General features: G+C 45.0%; 1 protein-coding gene across 3 annotated transcripts in view; it reads right to left on the bottom strand.

Moving 5' to 3' along the window:
• Positions 1-21,186, bottom strand: part of uqcc1 (ubiquinol-cytochrome c reductase complex assembly factor 1) — an 88,960-nt gene that overhangs the window by 11,770 nt on the left and 56,004 nt on the right. For all 3 annotated transcript variants that reach the window (XM_078554863.1, XM_078554862.1, XM_078554860.1), the window contains exon 7: positions 775-852. In XM_078554863.1, the coding sequence (XP_078410989.1) occupies positions 775-852 (78 nt within the window). The remainder of the gene's footprint in view (positions 1-774; positions 853-21,186) is intronic.

The raw sequence follows: 21,186 nt of genomic DNA on the forward strand, positions 1-21,186 counted from the left end.
GAATGGCAGGGGTCTGGAACTCACTGCCTAAAAGCGTGGTAGAGGCAGAAAACCTAATTTCATTTAAAATACACCTGGGATGTGCACCTGAAGTGCCGTAAGCTGCAGGGACACAGACCAAATGCTGGAAAGTGGGATAAGGCTGGGTGGCTCGTTTTTTTCAGCCTTGCTCACACGTTAGGACAAGTGGCCTCCTCCTGTGCCATAAACTTTCTATGATTCTTATATAAACTAAATGTGAAGTCTTGTATGCCACAAACTTTCTATTCCACCACTTTCCTCTTCCCCATCACAGAAGTTCTAACTTGCTGGTTAAAAAGCATTTGTGGCCACGGCATCTCATTTAAGTGGCTACTCTTCATTTGAGAGCTTGGACAGAATGTTACATAGGAACAGGTCATTCAACCCTTCAAGCCTGTTCAGCCATGGAATTAGATTTAGGATGATCTGTATCTCAACTCCAATTGCCCACTTTGGTTTCATTGCACATAATACCCCTCCTTGCCCACCAAAAATCTATCAATCTCAATTTTGAAATTTTCGATTGACCTCCCCAACCTCAGCAGCTTTTTGGAGGAGAGTTCCAAATTTCCATGAACCTTTGCGTAAAGAATTGCTTCCTGACATCAGCCCTAAATGACCCAGCTCTCGTATTAAGGCGAGACCCACGCTGTCACCACACGTGCAAACGCACAATGAATATACAAATCTTAATCTTAAAATCTCTTTCATCCTTTCTAGAGGGCCTGTACTTCAATGAAATTCAACACTCACCTCATCATATCCAAAAATAGCTGCGTAGAAGTTTTCTGTCATAACGCTTATATTCTCCTTTAGCACAACAGATTCGATCTGAGGGGCATAAATGGTACCATGAATTAATGTTCAGCAAATAATTATTTGCACCTTTTCTTCAGTGGAGAGATCAGGTTAGAAGTAAACAGACAACAGGATATTAGGAGATAAACAAATGTGCAATGTCAAATCCACTGACACACAGGAGTAGACAACAGCAGGCTCTAAGTGTGTCCCAAAATGCTTGACTTACACCATGTGCTGCTTGAGTGCAGTATAAATGCTGGCAAGGACTGGTTAGGCTCAATGGCCTGTTTCTATACTGTATATTTCCTCCTAATTGTAGCTTTGCAGCATTCGCCAGTCTTTCGTTTTTATCCTGCCCCTTCGCCATAAGGAAGGCCCACTTGTGTATTTCACTGGGTGGAGTGGAGAAGTAACACAGAGGGGTCACAGATGCACAGGAAATCTGAATAAACCCAGTTTGCATATATTTTAGACATAGGCAGATGTCCTTCCTCTGAAAGGTGAAGTTCAGAGCTGAGGATTAACATCTTCACAGTGAATGAAAAGACCAATGCTACTGCGAGATTGTTACGGTGCTCCTCACAGAATTTCCTCGCACACACAGAAATAAAGTCAATCCTCTTTATCCCCATGTCAGTTCCAAATTTGACCAATCTCAACTTCTAGCTGTAGACCTTCCACTTTATGTTTCTTTCACCTCTGAAAGGTTGCAAGGTTGGGACAACGCTAAGGGAAAAGGGCTGAGCCTGAGCAGTGCTGGTGCGTTTTGAGTACTGTCTGCTAATTCCCGCAACATAACCTGTCCTCCCCAGTGATTTCTGCTACCTAATTCTTCTCTTTTGAAGGCATCAGCTCCTGCTGGGACGTGATTCTGTGAGCATCGGGGCATCAGAGCTAGACCTGACCAACGTTTCACTCAATGTTAGTTTCCAATTCCAGTCGTCACTGAGGCCATTTTAATTTATCTAGCTAGAAAGATTCCTATACTACTCTCCCCTTTTAGCATCTAATTTTTCCTAAATGACTGCTGAGTTTTTGCCTCCATAGGCTGACCACTTTCGGCATGAAGAACTTCCTGGCTGCTCAAGTTGTATCCCACAGCACTACTTTGAAGAGGAGCTGGGGAGTCCTCTCCACCCAATGGGTAACTGCTGCACTCTTATTAAGATCAGGTAACTTCACAGGGTGGGCCTGACCAAAGGTTGAAGTTGGCCTCCTTCTAACGGTTACAAAGATCCTTAATGAAATAGCTTCAGAGACACTCTCCGCATTTCCTAGTGGACGCTTGTCTGTAAAACAGCCTCAAACTCCAAAAATTCAATTTCAGAGAAGCCACAGAAGCGCTTGGCATAAGAAAAGCTCCCTCTGATCTAAGAGGGGATGCTCTTAAAGTTAAGATACGTTGTTAAGACAGAAGTTTACTCCATATTAGGGTTATGACAGGTTTGGATAAGACAGACAAAGAAAAACTGTTCGCATTAGCTGATGGTACAAGGACTACTAGGGACACAGAATTTGGGCAAGAGATGTGGGGGGGGAGTGAGGAAGAACATTTTTACACGAGTGGTAATAACCTGGAACTCGCTACCCATGAGGGTGGTGGAAGACAAGATGGTGAACAATTTCAAAAGAAAATTAGATGGGTACTTGAGAGAAGTTAACTTATCAGGAATACAGCAGGGCAATGGAACAGGCTGAACTGTTTTACAGGAAGCCAGCACGGATTCGATAGGCCGAACGGCATTCTTCCAACTCTATTTGTGAGCAAGTGAAATCTGAGCAATGATACACAGAAAAGTTCGAACAGACAGAGGCCATTCAGCAACTCAAGCCTGTTCTGCCATTTAATGACGCCATGGCTGATCTGATTTTTTTTTTGTAAAAATATACTTTATTCATAAAATATCTTCAATCACATTCCAAACCATTTCAAAAACAACATTACAAGGGTACAATCCAGGTTAAACTTTTACAAAATGTATCACCAGGTGCATCAGTACAAACAATATTACAATCATTTACAGCCTTTCATTTTGATCTGTACAGCCCGAGGGGCTCTAAACAGTTCCCAGTCTCTCGGTGCGCTGTGGTAGAAAGGTCTTAGACAGCGACCCTTCCCCATTGCGCCTTTGCGGCAGCTGCCCCAAGCTTTAGTGCGTCCCTCAGCACGTAGTCCTGGACTTTGGATTGTGCCAGTCCGCAACAATCGGTCGGGGACAACTCTTTGTGCTGGAAGACCAACAAGTTTCGGGCAGACCAAAGCGCCTCTTTCACCGAGTTGATGATCCTCCAGCTGCAGTTGATGTTTGTCTCGGTGTGTGCCCCTGGGAACAGCCCGTAGAGCACAGAGTCCTGTGTCACAGAGCTGCTCGGGATGAACCTCGACAGCAACCACTGCATCTCTCTCCAGACTTTCTTTGCAAAGGCACAATCCACAAGGAGGTGAACAACGGTCTCTTCCCCACCGCAGCCACCTCGAGGGCAACGTGCAGAGGGGGTGAGCTTCCTGGCGTGTAGGAAGGATCTGACATGGCTGATCTGATGCCTTAAGGAGCACAAAAGGTCAGAAGAGGGCATTTTGACTCATTCAACCTCCCACCCAGACCACTCCCTACAGTCTTCTCATATTACAGTGTTTAGCTGTTTCTCAAATTAGCCCAGCTTCCTTCTAAAATGTCTGTAGTGAACCCACGGTGGCTTTGGGCGAAAAGCAATTCTTCTGCCATCCGACCTAGTCCTACCTTTCTGTAAGTTATGCTCATGTCCCATACTCTTTGCTAATCCTATTTGACTCATGTCGTTGAGCCACATGGATTGGATCATCATTTCAATTCTGGATCCTCACCCATTGGACACAGGGCCGGGGGTTTGGGGGAGGGGGGCGGGGGGGGTGTGCAGAGGTAGGTCGGGGGTGGTGAGAATCTCCAACCACAAGACAAATAGGCACTCTTCATCTTCTGGACAAACAGGAAAGGGGGTGATGGGGGTGATTTCCACCTATGGGACAAATGGGAAATCCTCACCTTTTCAACCAACAGGGGTGGGGCGGGGGTGGTGAAGAGAAGGTGGGATTTCTCTCCACTGAACAAATGGGAGGGGAGAGTTTTCCACCAATTAGGCAAAGGGAGATCTCCACCCACTGGACAGGGAGGGGGGAAAAGATTCCTAACCTCTGGAAAAAAAGTAGGGATCCCGATCCACTGGGCAAAAGGGGTGGGGGGAGCAGGCGAGAAGGTCCCCACCCTCTGTGCAAAGTGGGGTGGGGCACCAGTACTGCCTGGAGAAAGGGGGGATCCCTACCCGCTAGTCAAAGGGGGGATCCCTACCCGCTGGGCAAAGGGGGGATCCCTACCCGCTGGGCAAAGGGGTGGATCCCTACCCGCTGGGCAAAGGGGAGAGATCCCTACCAGCTGGGCAAAGGGGTGGATCCCTACCCGCTGGGCAAAGGGGGGATCCCTAAACGCTGGGCAAAGGGGGGATCCCTACCCACTGGGCAAAGGGGGGATCCCTAAACGCTGGGCAAAAGGGAGAGATCCCTACCCGCTGTGCAAAGGGGGGTTTTCCCAACTGCTGAACAAATGTGGTGCTCCTAGTTACTGCAAAACAGCCTGGAGTGAGGGTTTTGGAGTGGGGGTTTGGGAGTGGGGGTTTTGGAGTGAGGGTTTTGGAGTGGGGGTTTTGGAGTGAGGGTTTTGGAGTGGGGGTTTTGGAGTGAGGGTTTTGGAGTGGGGGTTTTGGAGTGGGGGTTTTGGAGTGGGGGTTTTGGAGTGGGGGTTTGGGAGTGGGGGTTTTGGAGTGGGGGTTTTGGAGTGGGGGTTTTGGAGTGGGGGTTTTGGAGTGGGGGTTTTGGAGTGGGGGTTTTGGAGTGGGGGTTTTGGAGTGGGGGTTTTGGAGTGGGGGTTTTGGAGTGGGGGTTTTGGAGTGTTTTGGAGTGAGGGTTTTGGAGTGGGGTTTTGGAGTGGGGGTTTTGGAGTGGGGGTTTTGCAGTGGGGGTTTTGCAGTGGGGGGGGTTTTGGAGTGGGGTTTTGGAGTGGGGTTTTGGAGTGTGGAGTGGGGGTTTTGGAGTGGGGGTTTTGGAGTGGGGGTTTTGGAGTGGGGGTTTTGGAGTAGGGGTTTTGGAGTGAGGGTTTTGGAGTGGGGGTTTTGGAGTGGGGGTTTTGGAGTGGGGGTTTTGGAGTGGGGGTTTTGGAGTGGGGGTTTTGGAGTGGGGGTTTTGGAGTGGGGGTTTTGGAGTGAGGGTTTTGGAGTGGGGGTTTTGGAGTGGGGGTTTTGGAGTGGGGGTTTTGGAGTGGGGGTTTTGGAGTGGGGGTTTTGGAGTGGGGGTTTTGGAGTGGGGGTTTTGGAGTGGGGGGTTTTGGAGTGGGGGTTTTGGAGTGAGGGTTTTGGAGTGGGGGTTTTGGAGTGAGGGTTTTGGAGTGGGGGTTTTGGAGTGGGGGTTTTGGAGTGAGGGTTTTGGAGTGGGGGTTTTGGAGTGAGGGTTTTGGAGTGGGGGGTTTTGGAGTGGGGGTTTTGGAGTGGGGGTTTTGGAGTGGGGGTATTGGAGTGAGGGTTTTGGAGTGGGGGTTTTGGAGTGGGGGTTTTGGAGTGGGGATTTTGGAGTGTGGAGTGGGGGTTTTGGAGTGGGGGTTTTGGAGTGTGGAGTGGGGGTTTTGGAGTGGGGGTTTTGGAGTGGGGGTTTTGGAGTGGGGGTTTTGGAGTGAGGGTTTTGGAGTGGGGGTTTTGGAGTGTGGAGTGGGGGTTTTGGAGTGGGGGTTTTGGAGTGGGGGTTTTGGAGTGGGGGTTTTGGAGTGGGGGTTTTGGAGTGGGGGTTTTGCAGTGGGGGTTTTGGAGTGGGGGTTTTGGAGTGGGGGTTTTGGAGTGGGGGTTTTGGAGTGGGGGTTTTGGAGTGGGGGTTTTGGAGTGGGGGTTTTGGAGTGGGGGTTTTGGAGTGGGGGTTTGGGAGTGGGGGTTTTGGAGTGGGGGTTTTGGAGTGAGGGTTTTGGAGTGAGGGTTTTGGAGTGGGGGTTTTGGAGTGGGGGTTTTGGAGTGTGGAGTGGGGGTTTTGGAGTGGGGGTTTTGGAGTATGGAGTGGGGGTTTTGGAGTGGGGGTTTTGGAGTGGGGGTTTTGGAGTGAGGGTTTTGGGTGGGGGTTTTGGAGTGTGGAGTGGGGGTTTTGGAGTGGGGGTTTTGGAGTGGGGGTTTTGGAGTGGGGGTTTTGGAGTGGGGGTTTTGGAGTGGGGGTTTTGGAGTGGGGGTTTTGGAGTAGGGGTTTTGGAGTGTGGAGTGGGGGTTTTGGAGTGGGGGTTTTGGAGTGGGGGTTTTGGAGTGTGGAGTGGGGGTTTTGGAGTCGGGGTTTTGGAGTGGGGGTTTTGGAGTGGGGGTTTTCGAGTAGGGGTTTTGGAGTGGGGGTTTTGGAGTAGGGGTTTTGGAGTGAGGGTTTTGGAGTGGGGGTTTTGGAGTGGGGGTTTTGGAGTGGGGGTTTGGGAGTGGGGGTTTTGGAGTGGAGGGGTTTTGGAGTGAGGGTTTTGGAGTGGGGGTTTTGGAGTGGGGGTTTGGAGTGGGGGTTTTGGAGTGGGGGTTTTGGAGTGGGGGTTTTGGAGTGGGGGTTTTGGAGTGGGGGTTTTGGAGTGGGGGTTTTGGAGTAGGGGTTTTGGAGTGGGGGTTTTGGATTGGGGGTTTTGGAGTGGGGGTTTTGGAGTGGGGGTTTTGGAGTGAGGGTTTTGGAGTGAGGGTTTTGGAGTGGGGGTTTTGGAGTGAGGGTTTTGGAGTGAGGGTTTTGGAGTGAGGGTTTTGGAGTGGGGAGTGGGGGTTTTGGAGTGGGGGTATTGGAGTGAGGGTTTTGGAGTGGGGGTTTTGGAGTGGGGGTTTTGGAGTGGGGGTTTTGGAGTGAGGGTTTTGGAGTGAAGGTTTTGGAGTGGGGGTTTTGGAGTGGGGGTTTTGGAGTGGGGGTTTTGGAGTGGGGGTTTTGGAGTAGGGGTTTTGGAGTAGGGGTTTTGGAGTGAGGGTTTTGGAGTGGGGGTTTTGGAGTGGGGGTTTTGGAGTGGGGGTTTTGGAGTGAGGGTTTTGGAGTGGGGGTTTGGGAGTGGGGGTTTGGGAGTGAGGGTTTTGGAGTGGGGGTTTTGGAGTAGGGGTTTTGGAGTGGGGGTTTTGGAGTAGGGGTTTTGGAGTGGGGGTTTTGGAGTGTGGAGTGGGGGTTTTGGAGTGGGGGTTTTGGAGTGGGGGTTTTGGAGTGGGGGTTTTGGAGTGGGGGTTTTGGAGTGGGGGTTTTGGAGTGGGGGTTTTGGAGTGGGGGTTTTGGAGTGGGGGTTTTGGAGTGGGGGTTTTGGAGTGGGGGTTTTGCCTTGCAATGAATTGGAAGACAGGTAAAAAGAATGATGATTTTGAAATATCCGAGGTTCCACTGTATTCATTTAGTAAATCCTTAATACTATTTGTGAGGAATATGGTCCAGGTGCTGGTAGGAAAAGGCTCAGGTCATGGCAGTGAAACTTGTGACCTTTTTTTAAAAAAAAAGATACACAGAAAAAGTCTGAAACCTCGGAAGCATGCGCTGGTCACCTTCAGGTATATGCAGCAAGCCAAAGAACACAGTAAGTTCCCTGATAAGTGAATATTTCTGCTACATTAATATTCAAGGAAAACCCAAACCATTTGCTATCTAAACTGGTTATATTCCTTCCTGTTAACTCAGTACTGTCCCTGTGTAAATTTCTAGTGCAGTTAAACAAACAGCTCAGCAGTGGATTACACATCATACCACTGTTTCACGCCTGACCGTTTGTCCTGAAACATATCCCACGTGGCTGTTGAAATAAGTATATTTTTGGCATCCCACCAATACATAGCAAGTTAAAATTTTATATAAAATGATGTCTGAAATTGTTTGCAGAAAAATTTAAAATCTTTTTATTGGATTTTAAAAACATGTACCAGAGTCAGCTGTGGATGGATCGCAAACTGAGCACTTCAGCGCAAGTCACGCCGGTAAAACCTTTCGCCCAGCAATGTTGGCTTTGCTTGTTGGCTTACAGGAACAGTACAGGCAACTTGTGTTACTTTAAGTCCAAAGCAGACTGCCTTCAATGCACCAGAGTTAAACTCCACGGGCCAGTGCCTTAAAACGACCAAAGCAGTTGCCAATGAAAGGATATCACAAACAGCCAAGGAGCCTTTGAAAGCCCCTGGTCTTCTTGATGGCTGCCGTGTCCTCCGACGCTAATAGCAGCAGTTTCATTGGTGTACCCTTTTCATCTATGAGTGAAACAGGCTCTCCCCCCCCCCCACCCCCATGTCCCTTGGAGCAAGGAGCGAGCGGTGCAGAAGGCAAGCTGGAATACATTACGAGTTGAACACAAGTAGTAGCTGGAGTGCCAACCTCCAACAAGGAGGGAAAACATTGCCTCATTAAATAAACTGACAAAATAAAAGAACAGGAATAAAACACAGAGCACCAGCTCTTAAAGAAAGCACAATTAAGTGTAAGAGGGAAAAAAAAGATCCTTTTAACCCTGTGACAATTCGTTCAAATAACTGTTTACTTTTATTGTGAAGCATTCCAGGGAAACATTGGGCCGGACGTTCAAATGTCTGTGTCAGTGAGGGTGGGTACGCTTTGAAAATAGCACTCCCGGATAGCATGTCAGTGCCCCACTGCCTCCAGAACACAATGCAATTTTCAAAGCGAGGGCAGGAAGGGGGAATGTAGGGGTGCCAGCAATCTGCTCGCCACCAATTAACTGCCTGTTAAGCTCATTGAAGAGCTCGCTCATGGGGCTGGAGAGGGCCACAAGAACATTTTCAAACAGAGAACAGGAAGAGCAAACGACCTAGGCCACGTTATTGCTCAACAGGGAGCCATCATGTGAAATAAAAACCAAGTGCTGTAAAAAAAATTCAGCAGGTCTTCAGCACCTGTGGAGAGGGGAACAGAGTTAACGTTTCGGCTCTAACGTGACTCTTCTTCGGAAGAAGTTGGTCTCCCCTTCTAACAGTGAAAATGGGTTCAGATTCATTAGAATCCGACGATGCCAGACCTGCTGACTCTTTCTAGCACTTTGTTTTTATGTCAGATCTCCAGCATCCGCAGTATTTTGCTTTTATTTTACAGCCATTATGTGACGCTGCTGCTGGATTAAAATGGGGGAAAAAAAATGGGCTATTCAAACTGAAGCGCTCAAGCAGTGGCACAAAGTTGCCACTGCCCGAGCACCAGGAGGCTGCTGGCCCTCCGCTCTCCTGCCTGCTTCAACCTGGCAATGTCATGGCAGCTGTCTTTCAGCATTGAGTTCCAGAGCCACTTCCTTCCTCCAGGCAGCGCCACGCCACTAATTACCTACCAAGCTTGCCTCCAGGGTAATTAGGGGCTTTGCATATTAAAATAGCATCGCAGTGCCGAGCCAGACATGACATGGGGTCGGAACCTGGAAATAATCAGGCCTTGGATTCTCTACCCTTGATTGAAAATTCAGCCTGTTAACAAAATTTTGACGGGATGAATCAGCTCCTGAACTGGAGATTGAAAGTAGAACAAAATACAATCAAAATCAGAGGTCTTGGTGTCCCTAATGCCAGGTTCAGGGGTCACAGGGCAAAAGGTGAACTTTACTCAAGGGGAACCATCAATGACAGTGCATCACCCACTGAATTGTTACACATTTGAGCTCTTTAGAATCTCAAAGCTCATCTCGGTTCAGATGAGTTTTATTCTGAAGAAAAAAATCACTAAAAGTTTAACCCTTTATTGGCAGAGATCGTAAGGAGAAGGAACTTGCACTGATATAGCGCCTATCAAGGTCTCGTGATGCACTCTACAGCCAATGAATTGTTTTAAAGTGCAGTTGCGGTTAGGATTACACACAGCAACATCCCACAAAAAACACAGGCTATGAGAGACTTCAGTTATGTGGCAAGATTTGAGAAGTTGGGGTTGTTTGCGGAAGTATTCAAAAACCATGAAGAGTTTCGATAAATAGGGTGAACACTTTCCATTGGTAGGAGTGTTGGTAACTAGAAGACACAGATTTAAAACAATTGGCAAAAGAGCCAGAGGTGATTGGAGTAGAATATTTTTTAGGTAGCAAGTTATGATGATATCGAATGCATTGCCTGAAAGGGTGGTGATTTCAGATTAACAATAACATTATGTGGAGAATGGAATATATATCTGAATGCGAAAAATTTGCTGAGCAATGGGGACAGAGCAAGGGAGTGGGATTAATTGGGTAGTACTTTCAAAGAACCAGCACAGGCATGATGGGATGAATGGCCTCCATCTGTGCTGTATGATCCTTTAAATAAGAGAAATGAACAATTAATCTGTTCTGGTGATCGAGATTCAGGGAGGGACGTTGGCCAAGACTTTTGGAGAACACTGCATTCTTTCAGCACTGCCATGGGAGGTTTTATATCTACCTGCACAGCTAGTCCAACATCCCCCTGCAACAGGTACTCCCAACAATGCACCTTAGTACTAGCACTGAAATATCAGCCAACATTATGTGCTCAAGTTCCTGAATTGAACTTGAACCCATCGCCTTCTGGCTCAGTGTGTGTAGTGTTACCACCCAGCCAAGGTGACACTCAACATGGATGGGAAGCATACACCAAACTTGAATGGTGCACCATTAAGCAACTCAATAGGATTGAGCAGCACTGACAAGGACGCTGCAAGAGATTGAGGAGCGCAAAGGACAGGGGGTATTTATTGATCAATCAATCAATCTTCCAGGTGACTGAATGGTGCATTGGGCAGACAAGACCCTTGTGGAAGTAATGCAGTATATAGGAAGCTCTATGACTGCACAGTTAGAGGTTTGAAACAGAGAATCACACATTGGAGTCTGGTCGACCTAACAACTGAATATATTAAAAAAGGTTTTAAGCTTGATGAGTTAAAATAATCAATACGGGTTTACAAGTAGTGTTAGAAACAAAAGCCTCCACAAAAACAAATCAGATAAATGACCTGCAGTTATTCTCAAGTCTTGATCAATCTTCCAGTTTGTAAAAAAAATGTACATATGAAATTTGACTAAAACAGTTGAAAGTGCTGAGGTCAGGAGCTCTTTGCGTTGTTTATACAGCTGTGTCAATTTTTGATTCCCAAACTTTGTCGACAAGTTTAGCTCAAACTTTCTTGATGAACTAAGAGACGTGCTTTAAAAAGAGAGAGGGGTGCCTCTCACTAACAGGTTTGGTAAGAGTTTAGCTCGCGCCTCGAATCTCAGAGAAATCGATGACCTAAATTCAAACAAACATTAGCTATCTAATAATGGTTGCCATGTGTGTACACTTGTGCTGCCGTCTATATCGAGATGAGGGTTTGTTACCAGGACGTTTTAGAAAAGAGCAATTTGGAATTTTTCTTCTGACTTACTTTAACTGAACTCCATGCTGAGCCATAGTGAGAATTCCTTGCACATTGGCCACTTTGCTCTGCCATCCATAAATGGAGACAGGCAACAATAATTTGCATTTATATAGTGCCCTTATTGTAGTACGCATCCCAAGGCAACTCACAGGAGCATTAAAAAATATTTGACACCGAGCTGCATGAAGAAATATTAGGACAGGTGGCCAAAAACTTGGTCAGAGAGATAGGTTTTAAGAAGAAGCTTAAAGGAGGAAAGAGAGGTAATGAGGCGGAGGGGTTTAGGGAAGGAATTCCAGAGCTTACTGCCCGGCAAATGAAAGCAAGGCTGCCAACAGTGGAGCAATGAAAATTGAGGATGCTCCAGAGGCCAGAATTGGAACAGTGCAGAGATTGAGGGTTGTGGGGTTGTGTGAGGAAAAAGATTTGCATGTATTATATAGAACTTTTCCTAACTAAAGGATGCTCCAAAATGCTTAACAGTTAATGAAGTACTTTGCTTTCTGAAGTGTAGTCATTGATTTAATATTAGAAAAATGGCAACTAATTTATCTATAGTGAGCTCCCACAAACAACATGATACTGGCCAGATAATGTTTCAGGAATAAATATTGGCCAGGACACAAGGGAGAACACCCCTGCCCTTCTTCAAAATAGTACCTTGGGATCTTTTACAGCTATCCAAGGCCGCAGATGTGGTCTTAGTTTAACAAATCATCTGAAAGACGGCACCTCCAACAGTGCAGCACTCCCTCAGTACTGCACTGGAACGTCAGCCTTGATTTTTGTGCTCAGGTCCTGGAGTGGAACTTGAACTCACAGCTTTCAGTCAGAGTGCTACCAACTGACCTTCAGCTGGCACTTTGCAGAGATACGGAGGGCAAGGTCAAGGGGGGATTCCGAAAAAGGGAATGAGAATTTTTGAACTGAGTTGTTGCCAGACCAGGTATCAATGTAGGTCAGTAAGCACAGGAGTGATGAGTAAATGGCACTTGCTGCAACATGGGCACAGAGTTTTGGATGTGCCCACATTTACAGAGGGTTGAAGGGGGTCAGCCAGAAGAGCATTGCTTTAAATCATCCATCACCCCCTCCACTGAGATACAACTGACCACTTATGTTTAACTTTACAGAGAATGGGCCAGTCTGAGGACACAACCTACAGCAGGAGAGCACTCACCTGGAAATGCTTAGAAGCTAACTGGCTTTGTCTTAATAACAAATGTTCCTCCAGGAACTGACACAAGCAGCAGAAATGAGAGTTTTCAGGGGCCAATTAGCACGATGAGTGAAAACATTCCTTTCACGTTTGAGACAATGACTCATAACCAGCCCAGCCCAGGATTGAAAATACCCCTCTGGGAGCCACAGGAAACCGAAGTGAAAAGAGCTGGAAAGGCAATCCTCAATCCAGCTCCTGTTGGGCACCAGTCCACAAGCCTAACTGCCCGTAATTTGGCACTAACTAGCGAGGTGATAAAGATGCTCACTGTGGGAACTGGAAATTTTCAGTATCTTTTTGGACAGGTGCATCGCTGAGGAGAAGTGGAGGGAACTTGCAACCTGCATCCAACTTATACTCAAGCTGCACTGGGAAATGCTAGCTCTGAAAATGGAAAAGTATTCCATTCTACAACACTAAGTTGAATGATACCAAAAATAAATTCTAACAGGTTCACTGCCATACTGCAGTTAGGCCTGTTGCCAAGTTGGCAGTACAATCATAAGTTGCCAAGTTAATGTGGTCATAAATACTCCCATTTTAAAACAAAGCAACACTGTTTAGTGTGCTACAAGCAAGCAACTCTTTGGAATATCTTGGTCCATATACAGTCAACCTCTAGCCCAATGGCAGGGATGTTACAATTCATCTGTTATTTCCTAACCCATAGTACCAACTTCATAGCGTTAGGCTGAGCAGCTCCAGCCTTTGCAAATGTATATGATAAGCTTACTGCTTTTTAAATCTTCACTTTGTTTTATTCATTCATGGGGTGTGGGTGTCACTGGCTAGACCAACATTTCTTGCCCTTGAGAAGGTGGTGGTGAGCTGCCTTCTTGAACTGCTGCAATCCATGTGGTGTAGATACACCCACAGTGCTATTAAGGGGGGGGGCAAGTCCGAGGATTTTGACCCAGCGACAGTGGGGGAATGGCGATATATTTCCAAGTCAGGATGGTGGGTGGCTCAGAGGGGAACTTCCAGGTGGTGGTGTTCCCATGTGTCTGCTGCCCTTGTCCTTCTAGATGGTCGTGGTTGTGGGTTTGGAAGATGCTGACAAAGGAGCCTTAGTGAGTTCCTGCAGTGCATCTTGTAGATGGTACACACTGCGCTTTTTGTAATGGGCCAGGCGGGAAGCCTCGCCCGCGATGCGCTCGAAAATGTCGTTGACGAACGAGTTCATGATGCTCATGGCCTTGGAGGAGATGCTGGTGTCCGGGTGAACCTGCTTCATCACTTTGTAGATGTAGATGGAGTAGCTCTCCTTCCTGGATTTCTTCCTCTTCTTGCCGCTCTTAGGTGGCACCTTCTTGATGATTTTCTTCAAGAAGGCAGCTCACCACCACCTTCTCAAGGGCAATTAGGGATGGGCAATAAATGCTGGCCTAACCAGTGAAGCCTACATCCCATAAATAAATTTTAAAAAAACTGCTGCCGCTGTGCTTCGGTGGTGGAAGGAGTGAAAGTTTGTGGATAGGTTGCAAATCAAGTGGGCTGCTTTGTCCAGGGTGTTGTCTAGTTTCTTGAGTGTTGTTGGAGCTGCACTCATCCAGGCAAGTGGAGAGTATTCCATCACACTCCTGACTTGTGCCTTATAGATGGTGGACAGGCTTTGGGGTGTCAGGAGGTGAGTTACTCACTGCAAGATTCCGAGCCTCTGACCTGCTTTTGTAGCCACGGTATTTATATGACTAGTCCAGTTCAGTTTCTGGTCAACAGTAACACCCATGGATGGGCTTGGCATAAACTAACCCAGATCTAATTTCTTCAATGTCGTTGGTGTGCCTTGAAAGAAAGACTTGCATTTCTATAGCTCCTTTCACAATCACAGGTCTCAAAGTCCTTTACAGTCAATGAAATATTTTTTGAAGTGTAATCAGTGTCGCAATGTAGAAAACACAGAACCAATATGCACAAACTGCCATAAACTTCAATGTGACAACGGCCAGATAATTTGTTTTTGTGGTATCAAATGGGGCATAAATATTGTCCAGGATACAGGGGAGAATGCCCTGCTCTTATTCAAAATAGTAACGTGGGATATTTTACATCCACCTGTCTCGGTTTAATGCCTTATCCAAAAGGCAGTGCTTTTGACAGTCTCCCACTCCCACAGTACTGTACTGGAGTGAGTGTCTCGATTTTTGAGGTGGAGAGGGACTTGAATCCACAACCTTCTAATTCAGAGATGAGGATGTTACCCATTGAGCCATGGTTGATGCAAGCAATCGTCATCCCCCAGTCTTTGATTCTTATCCTATAAAGACTCCCAATTCATTATTTTACAAATCCACAACAGAACCAACAGTGTGTTTGAGCAGAAATGTAGAATCCTGCATAGCTCAAGGCCATTTGTCGAGAGAGTTTCAGTAAAGGGGGGAGCTATTTTCACACACTGCCCAGAATGTTAGATTTTGGCCCTCTTGTTTCTGAGCTAATCTAACGCACTGGAATCTCAGCCTCATCACTGATGTTCATCACAGTGGGAGCAATTTCATGATGAATTATGAGTATTACACAAGAGATCGCAAGTTACAAATCAGGAAGTCACAGTGCTTTCTCGATGATCTGTGGGAATATTTTGTGCGTCTCTGGCCTAAGCTCCACACAATATTGAAGGTATAACACACACTAAAGAATTAAGTCTAACTTTTCCCTATAGCATATTGGTGCCAGTGACAATGCTGGTTTGGGGGTTGAAGAAAACATAGTCATATCGCTTCTAAGATACTTCCACGACTTTGGTTTACAAATGTGTGTGTGTAGGACCTCCACGGCACAAAACTGACATGCTCTTTAGGAGTCCCATGAGCAGTCCTCAGGAACCTTCTGTCCTAACTTCTAATAGACAATGTCAACTACGCAAAGGAAGCCAGTGTTTTTTCTGAAGAAACCAGTTCTTTATTAGCATTGCAACAAGTTGAAGCTGGCCCAGGACGCAGTGGTCAATTAGACACATGGACTAGAGTCGAAAACAAGTGAGCTTTATTCACCCGTGGCAGTCGTGGCTTTAAGTGCAGCAATGAGTAAGACAGTAACAAGAATTATGTTCCAGCCTACACATTCTCACTTCTCAGTTCCTTCCTCTCCAAATTCCACCTCGCGACTGAACTATTTCACTGCATTTTATCCTTACAGACTGGGAGTTGTTTCTGATTAAAGGCAATTAAGGTTAATGATTTCTTAAAGCTATACAGCCCTTCCTTGGTTATTCTGACATTTTACATCACTTAAAATTACACCCATTGTGAATGCAAAGGTCTCAAACGCCTATGGCACACATATCGACCCTCTCTCATTTTGTTACAGTATATAATAGAAATACTGTGCTCATCAAAAGCACAGAAAAAATATAGAACACAGAATTCTTGAGTGTGTTACCAATTTGGGTCTATCATAGATCTCTTTCCTGGTTCAGTGTAGTCAGTCGCTTCCTAAGCTCTGGAATAATGGCAATTACAAGGATCTGAAGTTAGAGCTGGCTACAATGAACTGGGAAATTAGGCTAAAGGATAGGACAGTAAAGATTCAGTGGGTGACATTTAAAGAGACATTTCATAACACTCAGCAAAGATGCACTCCAGTGAGAGAAAAAGACTCCAGGAGAAGGATGCATCAATCATGGGTAGCGAAGGAAGTTAAGGAAAAAATCATATTGAAAAAAGTGTACAATCTGTGAAGGTTAGTGGTAGGTCAGAAGATTGGGCAGAATTTCAAAACCAGCAAAGAATGACTAAAAAATGAGGGAGAATTAGGACGTGAGAGGAAGCTAGCTAGAAATATAAAAATAAATAAGAGTTTCGACAAGTATTTAAAAAGGAAAAGAGTAACGAAAGTGAGCACTGGTCCTCTGGAGAGTGAGTTTGGGGAATTAATGAGAAATAAGGAAATGGCAGAAGCATTGGACAGATATTTCATGTCTGTCTTCAATGTAGAAGATACAAATAACTTCCCAGAACTACTTGTAAAATCAAGAGGCGAAAGATAAGGAGAAACTTAAAACTGTTACAATCACTAGGGAGAGGATACCAAGAAAAATATTAGAACTAAAGGCTGACCAAGTGCCAAGGACCTGATGGCCTGCATCCTAGGGTGTGAAAAGAAGAGGCTGCTGATAAAGTAGATGCATTGGTTGCCATTTTCCAAAATTCCCTAGATTCTGGAAAGGTCCTATCAGATTGGAAAATAGTGAATGTAACTCCTCTATTCAAGAAAGGAGGGAGACAGAACGCAGGAATCCAGAGGCCAGTTAGCGTAACATCTGTCATAGGCAAAATACTAGAATCTATTATTGAGGTTATAGTGGGGCACTTAGAAAATCTCAATGCAACCAGGCAGTCAACATGGTTTTGTGAAAGGGAAATCGGGTTTGATTTTTTTGTTCGAGTTCTTTGAGGAAGTAACAAACTTGGATAAATGTGAACCTGTACATGTGATATACTTGGATTTCCAAAAGACATTTGATAAGGTGCCACATCAAAGGTTACTACACAAAATAATAGCTCCTTAAAACTCACTTCGTTGACCAAAGCTTTTGATCATCTAGCCTAATAGCTCCTTATTTGGCCTTGGGATGTCATATTTTGTTTTATAATGCTCCTGTGAAGTGCCTTGGGATGTTATGTTAGGTTAAAGGAGCTATGTAAATATAAGTTGTTATTGTTGTAAGAGGTCTGAACATCTTACCATTATGGGAGCTGACCCATAGCTACTATGTCTGCTTGTGCAACAAGAGTAACCCAAGGAGAAAATTATTCAATCTTGAGACCTGGGCTAGATAAAAGAGTCTATCACACCAGCAACAGTTATGATCTTATTCATTTAGCTTAATCTTTCTGCGGTGGTAAGAAATAGGAAGAATAGGGTCTGTGACCCCTTGAGACTTCTCCGTCATTCAATAAGATCCTGCTTGATCTTTTACCTCAAACGCACTTTGCTGCACAAGTCCCTTGTTTCCAACAGTCTATCCATCTTTCTATTGAATGCATCCAACGACTGAGCATTCACAGCTCTCTGGGGTAGTGAATCCCAATGGTTCACAACCCTCCAAGTGAATAAACTTATCCTCTCAGTCCTAAATGGTTGACCCCTTATTCTGAAACCACAACTCCTAGATTCCCCAGGCAGGGGAAACAGCCTCTCAGCATCTACTTCATCAAGCCCTCCCAGAATTTCTTATGTTTCAATGAGATCATCTCTCATTCTTCTAAATTCTAGGGATTCGAGGCCTCGAATCTCTCCTGATAGGATGACCTTCTCATAGAAAATAAAGAAACTGCCACACTTGCCCAGTTCAGCGGCTTGCCTTACTTGGCTTCAACAAAACATCTTCCAATTATCCTCAAACTTCTACCTCAAAATGTCCTTATTGCTATTCCTTCAACAGAAGCTGATAAGCCTTCCTGTTTCAAAAAGCTTGTCTCTCTTCAACATAGAGGGATTGCTGGGTTTTTCAGTATAATGGGTGGCCAATTAAATTAAATACATCAATCCATTGCTTATTAGGTCTCTGAGGAAAATATTCACCGCTTTTCATCAGAGTGTCTATTTTTTCAAAAAGGTTCGACAATACCACCTTGTTTTTAAAATCTCAACATCAAAAATAACCCTTTATCCTAATAATATCCTATCAATCTCAGTTTTGAAATCTTCAATTAAGCCCAGCAACATTTGGGTAGGGAGGAGAGAGTTCCAGGTTTTCACTATCTTTTGTGTGAAGAAATGCTTCCTGACATCCTCCAGCTCTAATACTGAGGTTATTCCCCCTTGTTCTGCAATATACCTGGCTCCGGGCAGACAGAAGTCTGATGACCTCATAGACTCCAGGGGACCAACGCTGAAAATTTATGAGCTAAGGTAAAAAAAAACAAATCCTATTAAAGCAGCCAGGCACACTTGTGTGGTTGCTGGCAATAAACAATGAAATCCAAGAGGTGCACTTTATTCTCAAAGTAAATGTCAGGTAGATGACAAGGTCTGGCAATTCTCTTCATATGCATTTGCAAACAAGTGCTTAAAGTAGAATGCCATAATCAGTGTGTGCAAACTGATAACTGTACAGTGAATTATGCTTTGTCTGTTGTGCAAAGTATATACAGCACAGAAACAGGCCATTCAACCCAACTGGTCCATACAGATGTTTATGCTCTATACCAGCCTCCTCCCACCCTTCTTCACCTTACCCTATTAACATACCCTTCTACCCTCATCCTAACCACTCTCAGGTTAAAGACATTCCTCCTGAATTTCCTATTGGATTTTTTGATGATCTTATATTTATACTCTAGTTCTGGACTCACCCACAAGTGGAAACATCTTCTCTACCTTTCATAATCTTAAAGACTCCTTGGTATCCACTATTCTAGAGGAAGAGTCCCACTCGGTTCAAGCTTTCCTAATAGATATAAGCTCTCAGTTCTTTAGATCATTCTAAGTCAATCTTTTTTCCAACATTCTCCTGTGTCTCTCTACCCTTTTTATAATATGGGGACCAGGAAAGTTCACAGTTCTCAAACTGTGGTCTAACCAAGGTTCTATGCGAGTTTAACCTAGCTTCTCTGCTTTTCAATTCTATCTCTCTATAAATGATCCTCTTATCATTTTTAATAGCCTTATTAACCTGCGTGACTACATTTAATGATGTGTATCTATGCCATCAGGTTCCTCTACCCCACTTAATGTTCTTGGAAAATAAGTGTCTGTGATCTTCTTATTCTCCCAACAAAATGGACTACCTCACATTTATCTCATTGAACAATATGATGGTCAAATAACGATTTACATTCATCAATGTGTTAGTCCTGACAGTCTGAGGGAGTGCTGCACAGTGGTGCTATCTTTCGGAGGTTAAACTAAGGCTGCTCTGCCTGCCCTTTCAGGCGGACAGGAAAGATGCCATGGCACTATTTTGAACAGCAGAGGAGACCTCCCTAGGGTCCAGCCCAACATTCATACCTCAACCAGCATCACTAAAAACAGATTATCTGGTCATTATAGCGCTGTTATTTCTGGGAGGTTGCTGTACACAAAGTGGCATTTCCAACATTACAACAGCAGATAAGATTCAAAAGTTCTTCATTGGTTGCGACGTGCTTTGGAACATCCTGCTGCATAAACATAGGACTTTCTCTTCAAGTACATTCGACGCTGACAAGGTACAGAGCAATAAATCAAGAAAAATTCAATTCCCTTGACAGACCCTGTATTTGGTTAGGTGAGGTGGCAACTGAATGCTTTTTCTGTGTAACTACCAGGTAACAAGGGTTATGTGGCGAGGGTGTGCACTGGTATTGCACAATGGTATTGCAAATACTTAGCTCACGCATAGGAAACGCAAAAGAAAATCTTTGTTAAAGAGGGGAAAATATATTTATTGCACAATCAACTAAATTGCTATGTAGATAAGAAAACAGCAGCATGGACTCGAAGAATCTGGGAGTCAGATGTAAAAATGAACACTACGTACTGGCATAGCTGCATGAGCTTATTGGCAAAGCAGGCAGCAGTGGTGAAAGAATCACTAAAACAGAGTTTAATTTGGCTAGCTTATTTGGTTTGATTTTTACAGGCTGTATTTCAGAATGTTGACAAGGCACTGGGACCGGATGAGATGCATCCAAGGATATTGAAGGAAGTGAGGGTAGAAATTGCAGGGGCACTGGCCATAATCTTTCAGTTTTCCCCAGACTCAGGGGTGGTGCCAGAGGGCTGGAGAATTGCAAACATTACGTCCTAGTTCAAAAAGGTTGTAAGGATAAGTCCAGCAATTACAGACCAGTCAGTTTAACTTCAGTGGTGGGCAAGATGCTAGAAACAATAATTCGGAATAGAATTAGTAGTCACATGGAAAAATATGGGTTGATGAGGAAGAGCCAGCATGGATTTCTAAAGGGGAAATCGTGTTTAACTAACCTTCTGGAGTTCTTTGAAGAGGTAATAGAAAAGGTTGATGAGGGTAATGCTGTTGTTGTGGTGTACATGGGCTTTCACAAGGCATTTGATACAGTGCCACACAAACTTGTGAGAAAGATTATTGCTCATGGAATAAAAGGGACAGTAGCAATGTGTACATAAAATTGGCTGAGAAACAGGAAGCAGGGAGTAATGGGCAATGGATATTTTTTGGGATGGACGAATGTTTGTAGTGGAATTCCCCAGGGATCGGTATTGGGAGTCTTGCTTTTCCTGATTTATATTAACGATCTAGATCTTGATGTGCAGGGGACAATTTCAAAGCTTGCGGATGATATGAAGCTTGAGTGTTGTGAACTGTGAGGAGGATGGTGTGGAACTTCAAGAGGAAATAGACAAGTTGGTGGAGTGGGCAGATAGGTGGCAGATGAAGTTCAATGTGGAGAAGTGTGAGGTGATGAATTTTGGTAGGAAGAACATGGACAGACAATATAAAATAAGGGGTGGAATTCTGAAGGGGGTGCAGGAGCAGAAAGACCTAGTGTATGTGTGCATAGATCATTGAAGGTGGCAGGACAGGTGGAGAGAGCAGTTAATAAAGCATTTAGTATCCTGGGCTTTATTAATAGGGGCATAGAGTACAAGAGCAGGGAGGTTATGCTGAATTTATATAAGACACTCAACCTCAGCTGGAATATTGTGTATGGTTCTGGGCGCAACACTATAGGAAGGATGTGAACACATTGGAGAGAGTGCACAGGTTTACAAGAATGATTTCAGGGATGAGAAACTTCAGCGATGAGGATAGATTGGAGAGGTTGGGACTGTTCTCCTTGGAGAGAAGGTGGCTAAGAGGAGATTTGATAGAAATGTTCAAAATCAT

The sequence above is a fragment of the Cetorhinus maximus genome, chromosome 13 (assembly GCF_964194155.1).
Source record: "Cetorhinus maximus chromosome 13, sCetMax3.hap1.1, whole genome shotgun sequence".
Taxonomy (NCBI): Eukaryota; Metazoa; Chordata; class Chondrichthyes; order Lamniformes; family Cetorhinidae; genus Cetorhinus; species Cetorhinus maximus.